This window comes from Mytilus californianus, unplaced genomic scaffold, assembly GCF_021869535.1.
Source record: "Mytilus californianus isolate M0D057914Y unplaced genomic scaffold, xbMytCali1.0.p SCAF_9, whole genome shotgun sequence".
Lineage (NCBI taxonomy): Eukaryota > Metazoa > Mollusca > Bivalvia > Mytilida > Mytilidae > Mytilus > Mytilus californianus.
Window position 1 is genome coordinate 43,561,385 of NW_026262745.1, and position 18,386 is coordinate 43,579,770.

An 18,386-nucleotide genomic window follows, 5' to 3' on the forward strand; every position below is an offset into this window, starting at 1 on the left:
GTATACCATAATACGTCCCGTAAACGGGCGTATAAAAAGACTGTGGGATGATTTTTACCACAATGAGCAAACCCGTATATGGCACAGCCCAGATCGCAAAGTAAGCTAAAAAAAAACTAACAAAGTAACTAAAATGTTATTGTAAAAACATTTCAAACGAGAACACTAATAAAAAAATATAAAAGAGCAACAACTTAATAACAGACAGCAGTCAATGTGGCGGGATGAAATAAGTTTGTTGGCACCTGGGACTTGGTGGACTAATATCAAAATGTTTCACAAATAAATGAAGCATCGGTAAAAAAAAAAACGGTCAAAATAAGAACAAGTGGGATTGGTGCAGAAGAGAAAGAAGTGGGAAGTGGGGAGGAAATACTGTGTGACAAAAACACAGGATTTGAGGAAATTAGCATGTGTCGGTCGGATCCAGCCATTTTTAAAAGGGGTTCCAAATCAGGAGATAGAGTTTCCAAATATATTTCCCCTTTTCAATCGTCAATAAAGGGGGCTTCCAACCCTCGGACCCTCCCCCTGGATCCGCCGATGGGTGTACCCCCACCCCCCCCCTTTTCCCAATCATATGTTCAGAAATATGCAGGTTGATCATTCTCAAGTATCAAGCATATGTAAATATTTCATAGCGTTTGGTCAAGTACTGAAGTAGTAATCACAGGCGCTTGGGTTTATGATACAGAAATTTTTTTTTAATTTTTTTTTTTGTTGTTGATTAAAATATTCAATTTTCTATATTTATACTACATATCTATCACTACCGCGCATGTCTCACCTAGTTTCGAGTGATTTTACCAACTTTGAGACAAACTCCCATTTTACTATCCACACTAAGAAACAAAAAGGCAACTAACTCGACGCCATCTTGCGTGCTATAAATAAATAATAAAATTGACCTACCTGGATTCCCCATCGATTTTTATGGAAAACATGCCTTTCTCGCAGTCCGATCGCAGACGTCGTTTCTATTTATCAAATTGGTACTGTTCGTAACATTTTTAGTCCATCTCAAGCATATAATAAAAAGATTTTCACTATTTTCACTAAATTCAAATTTACGGGCCCGGAAGTTTAATGTTAATATTCAGGGGAAGTTACTTTTTCCCGAACTTTTGTTAAAGGGAAGTAATATTTTCCCGGACTTTTTCGGAACATCTCTGCAAGTACACATGAAGCAAAGAAAGGGATACGATGATTCAATGTAAACAAAGAAACGCTATCATCAGGTAACGTTTTTTTCATATCAAATAGTTGTTAAAAATGAAATTGGTATTGTGTTCCTTCCTATATTTTACCAGACTGATAAATATACATTTTACTCAAAGTATCATGACAAACGAGACCGGAAGAAGGAAGTAGATTTCTGCGCAAATGCGGGAAAATAAAAAAGTCTGAAAATAAAAAAAGTTAACGATTTTGAGTTCATTAGTAGAATGAAATTTTCCCCATTTTTTTTTTTTTTTTTTTTTTTTTATTGATTTTTCTACCGTAATAGGGGACGAATCCGTCCCCTATTACGGTAGAAAAATCAATAAAAAAAAAAAAAAAAAAAAAAATCTTATTAAGGGGACGATGTCCCCTGTTACGGTAGAAAAATCAATAAAAAAAAAAAATCAAAAAAAAATCGGAAAAATTTCCCGAAATTATCAAAAAATGAACGAAAAATAAATATGTAACACACCAACAAACGACAACCACTGTATTACAGACTCCTGACTTTTGACAGGCACATACATACAGAATGTGGCGGGGTTAAACATGTTAGCGAGATCCAACCCTCCTTACCTGGGACAGTGGTGTAACAGTACAGCATAACAACGAACTATAAATATCAGTTGAAAAAGGCTTAACTCATCAAATGAACACAACTAGAAATACATCTAACAAAAACACAGAGTGGACGTGGCCGGGTACTTGTATATCACAACAACAAAAGGTAATTAAGTACAGATCTGAGAGTACTTGCAGTTACTGACAGCTAGTTCAAAGCCACTAACAACTAATAAAAAAATCATGCATCTAAGACTAAACTGTTCAATATGTTTTATACTTCTGTAGATTATATTTAATCTAAGTTTTTTCCTTCTGTTTTAACAGATGAAATAGCAGACATTTTCGCATAATGTGCAAGATATTTGTTTTAAGACGCCTAATTTGTGTTATATTTTTCACCTATATTCCTTTATAATAAGATAAAAACTAAAGAGGCAGAAAGACATAAATTTTGCCTCCAACGCCGAGCGAGAAAAGACCATGAAACAGAAAACAGACAATTTTCTAATGTCCTTTTTTCAGAATGGCAGGCTGTCATTATAACGTAAAAAGTAGCAATGAAGAAAAGACTCGAATTGGTCTGAATTGGTCTGAAATTTACTTGATAATACTCGACTGTAGTCTGAACCATACTTAACAGTCTGAACTTGTACTCGACCTTTACTCGACCAGTACCTAACCATTTTATTTTCGTCTGAACCATGCTCGACCTAGTCTGAACCATGCTCGACCTAGTCTGAACCATACTCGACCAGTCTGAACCATACTCGACTAAGTCTTAACCAACCTAGACCTAATTTTGTATCTATCTATTGTATTTCATCAATTTAGGAACTGTTTTTAACAGCTATTTCCCCTGGCTAGAAATTTGAACAACAATTTGAAATTTAAAATGTATTCAATATGGCATTGAAACCAAAATTTCACAATAAACATAATATAAATTCAACACCATATTTATCAACACTTACATATATATATCACCTTTAAAATAAAAATAAAATAAGCTGATCAAATAATCTCAAAACTGAATTGTGACTAATATTTTCAATGTTATTCAAATTTTTTTGAATGTTTCAGATATATTTTATGGTTACTGGACAATTTTCACCATTTACTTAAGCCTTGTATAGATTTATGGTGTCAGTTGAGTTTAGTTAATAATGCAGTGAACATTTTTTTTATTAAAATATATCTAAAATAGTATATAAAGCAACTTAATAAATTTTAAAAATCACACCTTTGTTTTGAAAAACCAAGAATTTAATATAATCATGATAATAGAACTTCCATAGCAATCCTTGATAACCATTTAAAAAAGGAAATGTGTTCCAAAGTTGCAGAAAAAAATTATTTCAATTAAATTTAAATATCTTTTGTCAAAATTAAAGACATGGCATACAAGAAGCACTTTAATAAGGTTTATTTACCTCAGAACATATGTGTTTTACAGGTAAAAAGAAAGCCCTTTTTTTCTTAAACTCGTGTATTACTTATCTAGTGAATTCAAAAGGCCTTGCGATTTAAGATTCACAGGATGTTTCAATTTTTAATGAATGTTAATTAGAAATTAATACTCTCTGACAGGTGTGATCTTTTTAATGAGTTTGCCCCAAGCAGGAGGTATTACTTTATACTTTACCACTAATCAGAAGAAAAATTTTATCTATTTCTTTATTTTTTTTATCCCTTTTTGATATATATTATATAAAATATATCCCAAATTATAATAAGAATAGATATATTTCTAATATAAGGTTAAACAATTTCAGTGATTTTTTTGTCTGTTGTTACCTCATTAAAAAGATAATTATATAACTATTGTATGTAACCATGAAACCTATATAGTTTTTCTTTAGGAATTTAGGAAAATTAAGTTTAAAAAAAAAAATAAATAACACATGCCAAACAAGAAGCACCTTGATAAGGTTTTATTACCCCCAGTAAAGGTGTGGTTTTTAGTTAAAAGAAAATCTTTTTTTTAACAAAACTCTAAAACTTTAAAATTAATATAATTAAATTATTATATAAGATAATTTAATTTAACTATCTCTATTTGATAAATCTGAGAATCATGTAAGGATGTAAAAATATGTTTTTATATATATCTTTATTTCATAAAAAAGAAATTAATTTTAACAGCTAAATAAAAAAATGTATAGGTTTTTTGGTCAAGTATGGTTCAGACTGGTCGAGTATTGTTCAGACCTTTGGTCGAGTATGGTTTAGACTGAAAAAATTGGTCGAGTACAGGTCGAGAATGGGTTAAGACTGTTTCAGACTGGTCGAGTAATAGTTCAGACTATTTTCAATGGCAAAGATAAGGGTAAAGTACAAATCAGTACGGTCGAGTATGGTTAAGACTGGGGTCGAGTAATGTCGAGTAAAATTCAGACCAATTCAGACTGGTCGAGTAAAAATCAGTACAGTCGAGTACAGATATAGGCCATTTCAGACTTTTACTGGTTTGTAGTGATATAAAGAAAAGAGAATAACAGGCAAAATTTATAACCTTCCGGAGCACCTGAGATCACCCCCAGTTTTTGGTGGGGTTCGTGTTGCTTAGTCTTTAGTTTTCTATGTTGTGTCTTGTGTACTATTATTTGTCTGTTTGTCTTTTTGTTTTCTGGCCATGGCGTTGTCAGTTTATTTTCGATCTATGAGTTTGACTGTCTATCTGGTATCTTTCGCCCCTCTTTTATAATAAATATTGAAAAATGGTATAAAATATTAAAGAATACAGAAATAAAGAAACCCCATCCACACCCTTTTATAAGGTGCACAGTTTTCTTTGCTTTCTTAATCTTTCTGTTTGAACCGGTCTTGTCCTGGTTTTCATACTACAAGGGAAACTGCATGTGAAATTTATATGAAGAGATCATGTACACACACTTTGTAGATCTATATATTTATTTCATTGGTCAATGATTGAATTTATGTCGGTTCAAAGCTACATAGAGCTATGTGGGGCAGCACCGTTATTCCGACACCTCATTAGTCTGACAACACATTGGTGCGACACCCCAATAGCCCGACGCCCCACTAGTCCGACACCCCAAGGTCTGACGACCCAATGGACCGACACCCTTATAATCCGACACATTATTATTGAACAATATTTTGTATACATGATCTTTATTTCAAGAGGATAATCCTATTAATTAGTTAAAAATAATCCTACTGAGAGTCCTCATAATAATAAAATATTCATAAAGTACATGTATTAAAAATGTGCTTAATGTCCAGTGGCAAATATTAAATGCATGTTCAGAACAATTTAATAATAAATACAATAGGTAGGTCCTGTAAAAGATGTCATCTGGGATGAAATAAGGTCAATGAAACTTGGACTGCCACTGGTCAATGAAAGCATATTGAATAGGGATAGGAATTTGCCCTGTTGCAGGCTCAGATAAAAGGCCACCGACGGCCCCTCAAAGAGTTGTTGCAATGGTTCTTAACCTGCAGAGAGCATGACACACTCTCTCTCTACATGAGGCATCATATCTAACGTGACCACTCTCACATTTGTTGAAAACTATACATCCCGCACAGTTTTACTATCGATGTTATAAACTTATTAAAACTCGACAATTTTCGAGTGTATTATCAATTATCATTTCCATAGCTCTCAGTTTTTCAGCGTGGACACTCTTATTATAGAAATGTGTTATAGAATTTCAATTGACCACTATTTCCCAAATATTCCTGAATTAGGACAGGCACTTTTATTCCTGTTCGTGTATGTGGTAGGATTAACCCACATTCTAAAGTGGTAGGTACATGTTATGTATATAATGATGAGAGAGTCTGTCCTTTTGTCCTTATGTCCCCCGTACAGTGGAGATCACTTCTAACCTCTCATTAGAACTGTCAGAATAATCTGTCATAGAACTGTTCTAAACTGTCCTAGAACGGTTCTACCTAGAACAGTTCTACCCTAGAACAGTTCTACCCTAGAACTGTTCTAAGTAGAACTGTCAGAATCAGTTCTAGGTAGAACTGACCAAATCAGTTCTAGGTAGAACAGTCAGAATCAGTGCTAGGGTAGAACTGTCTAAAACTGTTCTAGGTAGAACTGTCCAAATCAGTTCTAACCGTAGAACTGTCAGCAGAACTGTCTAAAACTGTTCTAGCCGTAGAACTAACCAAACCTGTCAGGATTGTAGAACAGTTCTAAATGACGTCACTGCAGTTAGGGCATCTCACTGGTCACCATTCAGTGTTATTATTATCGTTGATAAAGCCACACGCAAAATGCCTCTTGTCAAAGTTAACAGAATTTGAATGTATTTGAGACAGCGAATAGTTAATCTTCGCCAAAGGCAAAGTGGAAAATCGTATGTGAAGATTTCCAGTATTTTATCCGACACAGAGGGAGTTGTGATATAAGTCTTTAAACTTTATCAACGTTTTCCGAGATGAAGTTTTTAAATCGTCGTTTTTCGTAAACAGTGATGAAGGTGGTGTTAAACTATTGTTTTTCGTGAACAGTTTTGTTGTATTTCCTGTGAACTGTGATATCAGCTAATTTAACATTTCGTAAACTCTGATGAAACATCCCTCTTCCCTACATTACCCCCCTCACAGATAGTTTTGGTGGGATGGGGCTGAGATTACTATAACACATAGTATATTATTGTTATAGTAATCTCAGACCTGATAAAATAACCAACTCTACACAAGAAAGGGTTAAAAAATAAAATAATTATGAAGAATGTAAACAAACTGAGACATCGATCAAAACGGTAACAAGCTTATTGTCAAAAAGCATGTTCCATCCACAAAAAAAACGTGTCACCCCTTTCCCGTCTGGTCAGAATATCGCCAGTCGTTCATTATAAACTCTAAATAATGAAGTTTGGTATTTTATTTACCTGTAAGTACAAATATTTCATAAAATTATTTGTTTTGCACTCTCCTCCATGGACATCCATCGTAACAAAATTTCCGCTATAAAAGCGACCGAGGAAACGGTTATGAACATTTTCCGCCCCTAACGAGAAATGTTAAAACAGTGCTGTGATGAGAATTTTTTAATATATATTATATTCTTTTGACTTATTTATATTTAAGACAAAGCGTTCTTAAAACTGTTCTATGGATAGAACTGACTAAATCAATTCTAGCCGTAGAACTGACTAAATCAGTTCTAATCGTAGAACTGTTCTAGTCGTAGAACTGTTCTAGCCGTAGAACTGTTCTAGTTGTAGAATTGTCTAAAACTGTTCTAGGGTAGAACTGTCAGGATCAGTTCTAGGTAGAACTGTCTAAATCAGTTCTAGGTAGAACTGACCAAATCAGTTGTAGGTTAGAACTGTTCTAGCTAGAACTGTCTAAAAGTTGTCAGGATGACAGTTCTACATACTGTCCTAGAACAGTTCTCCTGACAGATTCTGACAGATTTGATGAGAGGTTAGAAGTGATCTCCACTGTATGTGTCATCAATTGCTCCTGAACCACTTGACAGAATTTTGTAATACATCGATACAATCTTTCAAATTCTCTTATGATGTACTTTTTCAAAGGACAATTTTTAAAGTGTTAGGTCCATAAATAATACCATAAAAAGCATGTTGGGAAAAACAACTTTTTACAAATTCATGCAAAATATTAAATGTATTATCTATTGTTCTAGGTTTCTAGTTATTTAGGTATTTAAAAATGGATCCCACCAGAATACAAAGAATAAGTCTATGAGGAAAATAAAGTCTTAGATCAACAACTAAAAACTGTAACGAACAGATAATATATGAGATCGAGATAGAACTGGTATGAAAGATGACAGTAGAACATTTTGGAAATAATTCGAAAGGTAGGTATAGCTTTACACTCAATTAGGATTTATTTAGGTAAGTATTTTCAGTTTGTCCGTAATATTTTATTTCAATAACATGAAATGTTGTAGTGCGTTCATGAGACAACAAACCAACAACGATCATATTCAAAAGAATAGAGAGCATCATACAATTCTTCAACAATTAAAATATGTCAATATGGTTAACAAAGAACACTATGGGAAGTACATATCCGTACACACAACTTCTCAGTTAACTGTTTGACAGATTGCATTGATATTGTACTCGAATAATCAGATTTATGTTAATATATGTGTTTTGGTGCCGATCAAAAGATTAGTGTCACAGCAGGACATAGTTTAACATAGGAACCTTAAGGAAATCCAAACTAAGATCTAGCTCCTTCTCTGAAACTGAATTACAGATTGAAATGATATTATAATAACAATTGCCACTGTTACTGATAATGAAATATTCCACAAAAAGGATACAAATTTCAGATGAAGTGGATGTTAACAATTATATGCAACTGTGCGGCTTTCAACAATGAGAAAACCCATACCGTATAGTCGGCTACAAAAGATCAAGACATGAAACAATTCAATTTTGAAAAAACAACGGCCTTATTTATAACAAAACAATTGAAGAATGTCAGAGTGCAGCCCATATTGAAAACATGGAATTTTGCCTACCCAGACTTGGGGCGCTAAAATTCTTCTCCTCCAAATCGTATTAGATTAGTAACTTTCAAGTAGGTAAATCATACATTATTCCATTCTTCTCCATGTATAATATAAACCTTGTATTAACGTTATACCACTTTTAGCAATGCATATACACTATACACATTATGTTATGGTTAACCTATATTTTACCATATTATTGGACTTTAACAAAAATGATAACATTGAAATCTGACAGTGTTATAATCCACTTTTTTCTTTCCAGAAACAAGTTGGTAAAGATATATATCACATGCATTGGAAGAACAGTGGACAACAACATTGTCATTGAAGCAGAATTACAAAACAGTGATTAAAACATCGAATTGAGAGAGAGAAAAAAAAACATTTTGTAACGTTGTCATGCTGTTCATTCTTAAGATTACTTATTATTGTACTTGCAATGGAAGTTATTACAGTAGATACAAAGAGAAAATTAAACATTTGAGATCTTCATCTTGTTTTATTCAGTTAAGAAAAAAAATCAATGTTGCTGAGCAAACCATGTATTTAAATGGTCAACAAATATACGTTAGTGACACATCTCCATTAATTCCGATAGGGAGTGTACACGGATTCCACGCAGCTCTCATACATTACATACATACATACATACATACATACATACATACATTACATACATACATATAAGGAAGTAGTTTTTCACACTCGTAACCTCTATCAGACGTAAATTGTATATTTGTGTCATTTAATAGGCCTGGCGCATGAATATATTTGTTGGTTAACGCAAACATATGTACTCCATGAAATTTGCAATCTGATAAAAAATAAACTACAAAAACTCTTATTATCATTCAAACGAATGTTTTGTGTTTATTATTTAATTCAAATATTAAGACCTATTTTAAAACGCGAATTGAAAATAAATTTTGTTAACTTCGATCCAGATTGTGTCATTATCGCCGCCATCTTGTTTACATTGGTTACGAAAAGAAGTTCGGTCTACGTCGTCTATCGAAAAATAAACAACGTCAAGAACAACTACCGGAAGTCCTCTCAACCAATCATATCAACGTATTCTCTTATCTGCAAATCATATAAGAATTATTGAGTAATGTAGTTTTAATTTCACCCCTTCAACTTCCCGTTAACAGGATACCTATATATTCTAACACAAAGTTTAATTTATTTTTTAGTTAAATATACTCTGCAGCTAAGGTTAATGGGATAGATTACAAGAGTTGTTCATATCTAAGTTACCCGGCCTCAATGCAGATATTATTCACAATACACAAATGACAAGTGAATGAAATTGCAGCATGATTAATATATACAAATATATATCTGCCAATGACTGTCAATAAATTTATTTAACCATTAAAAATCTTACAATGGGCATATAAACGGAAATGTATTTATGAAAATTAGGACTGGAAAAGTGGTTGTTATCTAAATATTCCCTCAGCACACAGCACAAGGAGAGAAAAAACATACTGTTCAGTTTGAAGGTACCTGTCCAAGTAGGATGACATGTCTTCTAGCAGATTCTGTCCTTGTGGTGAACTAGCAAGTTAAAAATTCAACTCAGTGCAGTATTGGTCTCGTTCAAAATAGGGTAATTATTTATATCTGAGTATCATGTCCTCGTTCTGATTATGCACTTAACTTACCACTGGATGACATAACATCTATCTATCCATCTTCTCAAAAGTAATATACCCAGTTCCAATGTTCAAGTCTTGTTAAATATGTTTTGATTTGACCCAAGCAAGACACAGATACATGTAATATGGTATTGTCAAATATAAAACCTATATTAATGAGATCTTACTAAACACATAAACCATATCAATTGACCGCACCAGAATGAGATGCAAATTTGACAATGCCAAAATATTAAAAAAAAAAGCTAAAATAACTGTTGAAGAGCTGGACCTAAAGCAAAACCAAATCAGAACAAAACATCAGAGAAATAAAAAAACATAACGAAATCATCAACATGTCACAATATAGAAAAGGAATTGAAACAGGGTGAGTGGCAAAGAGAACAATTCACCTAACCCTAAAAGTTCAAAACAACCTAAGACCACCAATACCTTAATTTTGCTATCAATACATAATTACCTATTTGACTATTTTTTCAGTTCCTTTTATTTTCAAATTGGCATCACTGTATGTAAACATTGTAACCAATTGTAAGATAAATAAACTAAAGTGCACAGCTACATACTTAAAAAAATGACATCTTTTTTACATGAACACAGTGATCTATTAATCCATGCACTGAAAAAAAAGTTACTATATACTTAAAACAGTAATGAAATATTCCGTACAGATACAGTACTGACTTAATCAGTATTATAATGAAACAGTACTGAGGAAATCAGTACTGAAACATTACTGACGAAATCAGTACTAAAAAGTACTGACAAAATCAGTACTGAAACAATACTGACAAAGTCTGTACTGAAACAGTACTGACGAAATCAGTATTGAAACAGTACTGAATTTATAGAATTAGTAATTGTACAGTTTTTGTATAATAATAAACAGTACTGAATTAATAGAAAGTATAACATTACAAGTTTTTAGTCTTGCCGAACAGTACTGATATGTACGAGGGTAGAAATGTACCAAAAAAACGTGGATAAATTCTTGGCAGTGTACATGAAAACGTGATACATATACATGAAATTTGTGAGAATCAATCGATTAAATTAAGTTCTGTTTGGATTCCACGTGAACAAAACACACACGCTGACATGTTAAGTAGACAGTCAGATTGTGATGACTGGGAGGTACAGGACGAAATATTTACATATTTAGATCACCTGTGGGGTCCTCATAACGCTGATAGGTTCGCACATGACTACAACACCAAGTGTAAGCACTTCAATTCAAAATATTGGTGTCCAGGAACATCAGGTATCGACGCTTTCACAGTTGACTGGAAAGGTAAAAATAATTGGCTTGTACCACCACCAATCTTGATTCCAAAAGTGATAAACAAATTAAAACAGGAAAAATGCAATGCTACTTTAGTCATACCAGAGTGGACCTCTGCACCGTACTGGCCTATGATAACAGATGAGAACGGGAACATGAAAGCTTTCATAGTTGCACAAAATTTTTTTCAGGGAGAGAACTTGACCAGAGAAGGCCGCGGTCAAAGCGGCATATTTGGACAACAATTTTTGAAATTTAGAATGATTGGTTTAATATTACAATTTTAGATCAAAATATTTATGATTCTTCTCTTTTTTAACAGGGACCAAATTAGATCGTACAGTAGCGGAGGCCATTAGAAATAGCGGCATCGATGGTGACAGTTATCTTTACAGGCTTTATCCAAAAATGTGCGAACTTTTAATTAATAGCAGAAGTGACAACACAGTCAAATCTTATTTTAATGCTTTCAAAAGATGGGAACGTTTTATATCTCTTCACGGACATGTTGCTTTGCCAGCTCAACCAGTGCACGTCGCACTATACCTTACAGACTTGGTTAACAACGGTTCCACTTATCATCCGGTGTATAATGCCATATATGGTATAACATGGGCACACGAAATCAACGGTTTAAAAGATCCTACCACGAACACTTTTGTTACATCAATACTAGAAGCGTCTAAAAGAGTTGCGCCAAAGAAGACTAACAAGAAAGATCCAGTTACTACAGACGTTTTGATAGAACTTTGTGATACGTTCAAAGATTGTTCTGATCTACTTGTGCTGAGAGATTTGACTATGATGCTACTTTGTTTTGCAGGTTTCCTTAGATACGATGAGCTTAGTTCTTTGCGTTTTCTTGACATTGATATACAAGATTCTTTTCTGATTTTACATATAAGTAAGAGCAAAACTGACCAATACAGGCAAAGCAATGAAGTGATAATATCAAAAGATTCTACAATCGCATGTTCCTATAATATGTTAGTTAAATACACACGTTTGCCTGGTTTTAGTAGTCATGAGAATAAATTTTTATTTCGTCCTATCTATAGTTCAGGAAAGTTATGTAAATTGATTAATAAGGATAAGAAACTCAGTTGCACGGCGGCTAGAGAGTATCTTCTTAAAAGAATCACATTCGACGGGCTGTCGGCAAATTTACATTTGTGTTTTAGTTATATTTAGTCATGGAGTATAGGTAATACATGTATAGCAACACATATGTGTCCAATCCTCAGATCAGTGTCCTATCCTATAATCTTAATCAAATAATTTATTACATTGGTTGCAATGACATACCGAGATTTCCCAGTTGAAAAACCCGCTTATTTCACTCCTGACCGTACAACACTAATACTGCACAACATTTGTCGATTATTGAAGACCTTATTTACAATTCATTTAGAATGTTCGAAACGTATACCAGAATTAAGAATGTCAACATGAAGTAGCACGCGTTATCGTACTACGCAGATATCCTGTCGTATTTCAAAAGGATCGGTAAACAGAAATAGATGTCTGACACATTCATCAGAAATGGTTATCTGACAGATCTATAACAAACACCTACACTTAACAACTCATCGAAAAAAAAGTTGACGAAAATATTTGTTGGACGGACAGACGAAATAATTACAATATAGCCCTACTTCTAGAGTGTCAGGCTCTCATATCACGACCATTAGAGATCACAGGTATACCCTAAGTATTAAGCTTACATCCAGACTAATAATGTTATCTAAACATTTAACTGAAATATATTCATAGGCTTTAAAAAAGGAGTTACTGATACAATTCCATGTGAAAACGGACGGACGAACAGCTAGGCAAAATGACAGAATGGACGCCTTCTTCGTTATACGCTGATATTATAATTTGGTGTTGTCCGTCTAAAAAGGATGATTAAAACGTGTGACGTCTTCTGTAAAATTATATCTAGGCAGATTTAGAAATAATTATACTCACTAATGCACATATTTATTCACACCTCAATAGATACACATGTTTACAGTTATGAATAAATTCAGATGTAATAAGATTCATTATCCTTCACAAATAAATAGTTTAAAATCAGAAAAATAGAAGTAGGCCTATAGTACAAATATATATTTATTCATATTGCAGGGCTCGACAATAACGCTTGTCCGATTGTCCGGTACCAGAGGAAACAAAGGTCGGACAAGTAAAAGCTATATCAAGCTTGTCCGACGGGACAAGTAAAATTATTATGCAGAAAATAAATGTAATCCAACTTTGATGAACAAAGTAATTATAAACAAAAAACAAGAAAAGAACATAAAAACAAGTATTAATTTGACATGTTTACTTGCAATCGATAATTTAAAACTGGTTCTTTGTCAGGTACTTTTTAACAGGTTCTCGGAAACCAGTCTTACTGATCCAATATGCTGCGCTTTGTAGATAAGGTAACTTTACAAGACAGTTCATCACCAGCTCGGAAGCGATTCGGCTCCAAGTTTAATAGACAGTTTGGCACCGTAGGAGACATATTCAATAAACATAATTAATAGACAGTTTGGTAACGCAGGAGACATTTCAGGACCAAGACAAATCAGTACCTCGTTTTCCTACCTTATTCTGTTGCTTTATAACAAATACCATACCGGTAATTTTTTTAGCAAAAATATTTTTAAAATAAAAATGACCATTACATTCACAAAATCATATTTGATCATATGTCATGTATGTAGAAAAAAACAATACTTGCAATACGGTGACCTATAGTTGTTAATTTCTGTGTCATTTGATCTCTTGCAGAGAGTTGTCTCATTGGCAATCATACCTCATCTCCATTTTTTTATTGATTGCATTAAATAAACTTTTTTCAAATTAAAAAACCAGGATACAAATCCAATGAGTGTACATTGGCAATCCTATCAGACGGTGCCTCATGTGCAGAGTCTGATGAGACTTTGGCATTGATGAAAACTAGAACCTAAGTCCTGTGACATGACTAGATTCAGTTGTTCTCGACTCATATTTTTGTAAAGTATTGCAAAAGATATGTTAAAATCAAATTCTGTTCTATTGTTTTAATTCAATCAACTTAAAATGCAAAAAAGGTTATTATTAAGATTTTTTTTGGACAAGTTACAATTTCATTCGGACAAGTAAGTTTTGGTATGTACTTGTCCTACTGGAAAAGTTGAAAAAAAAAGTTATTGCAGAGGCCTGCATATTGCATTTATATTATGGATATGGACACTTGAACAAATAACATAATATAAGGAAATTCAAAGGATTTTCAGTTGCTATTTAATTTTCATTTTGTAAAAAAGACCAACACCAGTAAAGTTGCATTTGTTGTACCCGAATATTTGTATTGCAATAAGGTTATATTATTACTTCATCTTATTCTATACACTTTTTACGTTGCACAAATATTTAGACTTGTATAATTGTACAAGGTCGAATAAGTTTTATTATATCTGAAATGATTTATAACTGCAAGTATGCCTTGAATTCAAAATTAGATTGTAAAATAATTTTTAAACAGTCGGCTGTTTCGTTTTTCCAAGACATAACTACGAGACGATTTGAAAGAGCTACAATCTTTGAAAATCATAACTTCTTATACCCTAGCAGTCCTCTTCTTGAAAACAGTTTCATCCATTATTTGCCAATACACTCCCTTGTCGAATACAATTGAATAGAAAACTAAAAATTTTAAATGTTCATTGGATTTTTTTTCACGGTTACTTACCTATTAGAATAAAAGGAGGTATGGCATACACGTCATGAGATATAAACTCATCGACACAAAAAATGTAAAGACGTACATCTAAATATTGAAAAAATAAAGCTGTCTCCGCATAATGTCAAGACAAACAAGTTCCGAGACTAAAAAGGTTGTGAATATCTTAAAAGAAAAATAACAAATGTCTGCCATTAACAGCAGATTCACCAAATGACAAAAACACATTAAGATAATTATGAATTGACAGACAACCACTATTTTTAAACGGTTATCAATTGTTGACACCGGCGGCCGTATGCATAGATAATGCTAACACATAACCTTTGTTATTGAATTTTTCGTATGAAATGTATGGGAAAAAGCATTGTTAAATCACTTTTATGTTATTTGAAACTCTCGATTATCTTTTGTGTATATGCCATACAATACAATAATATTAAGTTAATAAGGGGATAAACATTATATATTTGGAGGTACAGTGTGACAGAATATAAGTTCCCCATAATATTTGTTCCAAAGAACTTTTAGCATATAACAAAAGTTCCATTGGGAACTTATCTTATATAATATTTTATCCAATGCTATAAGAAAATTTCCTTCACAAAGGATAAAATATTACATAAGGAAAGTTCACAATGTTATATAAAAGTTCTTTGGAATAAATATTATTGACAATGTTTTATATAATAAAAGTTCCAGGAATATTTGTTATATTATAAAAGTTCTCAGAAAATTTGTTATATTATAAAAAGTTCCAGGAATATATGTTATATTATAAAAGTTCTAGGAATATTTGTTATATTATAAAATTTCCAGGCATATTGGAATATTGACTATATTATAAATGTTCCAGGAATAGTTATCATGGTTATTAGATAATTAAAGTTCTAGAAATATTTATTATATGATCAAAGTTCTAGGAATGTATACTACAATACCCATAATTATTTTTAGCTACAAATGTATGGAAGTAATTTCCAATAATAAAATAACAGGCATTTTCATCTGAAATTTGTGGCTAATTTTGTGCTTGACCAAAATATAAGCTAAACTTTCTTCATTGGTACAGACTAATGGACCATGTAGTAAAGTTAGTCAGAGTGGAGCATGCAGTAATAAAATATTAAAAATATATATTCTTTACCTTGTTTAGAATAAGAGCCATCGTTTAAATATGTAAAACAAAATGTTTTATTCCTCAGACTCCATTCTTCATGTTCTTTTTATGTAGTACATGTACAGGTGTGAGGTGAACATTAATTAAGATGTAATCAGGTGTAAACAAATCAAATGACACTCTTTCTTTGGAGGAAAAAATATTATGAAACCATATGACGTTTTAGTTCCAGGAAAATATCTTATGAAGGTGGAAATAGTATTATGTAATGTTTGTTCCCAAGAACTTTTATTATCCATAGTTTTGTTCCAGGGGGAACAAGTATTATGCTGAACAAATATATGTTCACAACGGGAGCGGCCGGCCTCGGAGGATTTTGGAAATATGGAAATTAATATGTTGTACTGATAGAACTCAAAATAGAAATATTGCCCGAAGAGGATGAAATCAAATTATCTTTCACAAAAAAGATACAGAATATAATTTTGACCTCACACCAACAAAATTATTTTACTGCAAACAACCCCCCTCCCCTAAACACTCACACAGAAATAATTCATGGTCATCCAAATATGTTATATCCTAGAGTAACATGGTTAAAGAAATCGTTTGATTATAAACCTGAAAAATACAATTTTGTATACTTTTTGCATCTTACCTTCGTTCGTGATTTTAACTGTCATGTTCATCGATGCAATACTGGTTGTCATGGGCGTTATGTGATTAAGTAGTTTCATTTAAATCCTACTTTCCTTTTCATTTTTAAGAATTTCAAAAAGGAATAATTATAAACTAGCTCATCATTATTGAGGGGATGGGGGTAAATATAAATTTGTTTGATTCTAAATTTCCTGAGGAAACAAACTTATTTCACAAGGAAGAGAAAAATTTCAATAATCAGTTTACAAAAACATTCTTATTTTCTGTACGTTATTGTTAATTAGATTGTTTCTAATTAAAGTAGATGTTTTATGGATACATCCTAACCCAACAAAGATGAAATGGCTGTGCCTTATTGCTACTTTTTAGTTCTATATAAATGTTTGTATAGTAAACGTATATATTTTCTCTATAAGAAATCGAGATTTGGTCAAAAGCATGATGGTTCCTTACTTGTTTAATGCGTATACTATCATAGGGGATGGTCATTATGTTTTATGTTATTTTGTTATTATCGGAATTATTCAATCTGGATAGTTAAATTATCGAGTTTTAACTATCTCGATTGGAAAATCTGATAATCCACTGGTACCAGTGTATCTATATTTCTCTAATTCTCTGACAATTTAACCCTTTCTGGAAAAGAAAAAAAAATGATTGGTTCAGTTAAAAGATCATTACCTTTATCAGCTCTATGAATTGATGTGCTAACAATTGACAACATTATAAACAAAACTCTTTCTTCATTGTACGAGGAAATTAATTCCACCTTCCGCAATTTTTGTTCAATTTGTTTACTATCACATATAGGTATATTTCATTTCATTCAAACTGTTCTTTTGTTAATGTTTTCCCCCATATCTTTCAGAGATGCATATATAAAGTGTGTGTGCCTCAATTTCGTAAGGGTGTGACGTAGAAGGAATATGGAGACACTAGAAGGGGCTTTTGGTTGATCAATTATGAAAATGTTCTAGTTTTCTCAATTGAATTGTATCATATTTTTTCGGGGCCTTTTAAAGCCGGTATGGGTTTTTCTCATTGTTAAAGGCCGTACGGTTGCCTATAATTGCATACATTCACTTTATTGGAAATTTGGTGGATAGTTGTCTCATTGCCAATCATACCTCATCTCCTTATTTTTATATAGATAATCATTAAAGAAACAGATTCTTACATAGTTATTCGTGGATAATCGGATTTATCCAATCTCTATTAGATAAATTTGATAACCCACTGATACCAATGAAAGAATATATTATGAATGAGGATGTTATCCTAAACAAATGCAGCACTAACACTGTTAAGTGTTCCGCCAGACTATTGAACAGTCTCATTGAGACTCGCATAATAGTTATACAACACAACTAGACATCACTTTTAAATGGTAACAAGGAATGAACCCAATTTACATCATGCCGGTTAGAATTTTGCTCTTCAAAATTTGACTTCAAGTTAGAAATCCACACGTATTATCCAAACAAGGAATATTATTGAATTGTAAAATTCATGCCATGTTTTTGCTGCCTATTTCCAACTGTATAGAAGTTTAGACTTTAGAGCAAAATGTACGTTTTTTGCTTTAGCTGAAAGACTAGGCAATGTTAGTAAAAACTTTCCAGAAAAATTAAAATCAACTCCTAAGTATAACAGTCTACTATAATTGCATTTTC

The 18,386-nt window shown here is 32.5% G+C and overlaps 2 protein-coding genes across 4 annotated transcripts in view; both read left to right on the forward strand.

Annotated features, from left to right (window-relative positions):
- The window catches only part of LOC127714277 (tereporin-Ca1-like), a 210,999-nt gene that overhangs the window by 42,003 nt on the left and 150,610 nt on the right, over positions 1-18,386 (forward strand). The window lies entirely within an intron of this gene.
- LOC127714279 (tereporin-Ca1-like) overlaps positions 1-18,386 on the forward strand; it is a 398,353-nt gene that overhangs the window by 29,787 nt on the left and 350,180 nt on the right. The window contains exon 5 of one of the 3 annotated variants that reach the window (XM_052220344.1): positions 7,424-7,600. The exons of the other annotated variants lie outside the window; for them this stretch is intronic. Coding sequence (XP_052076304.1) covers positions 7,424-7,439 — 16 coding nt within the window. The 3' untranslated portion in view covers positions 7,440-7,600. Of the gene's footprint in view, positions 1-7,423; positions 7,601-18,386 lie in introns of those variants that run through there. 3 annotated transcript variants of the gene reach the window in all.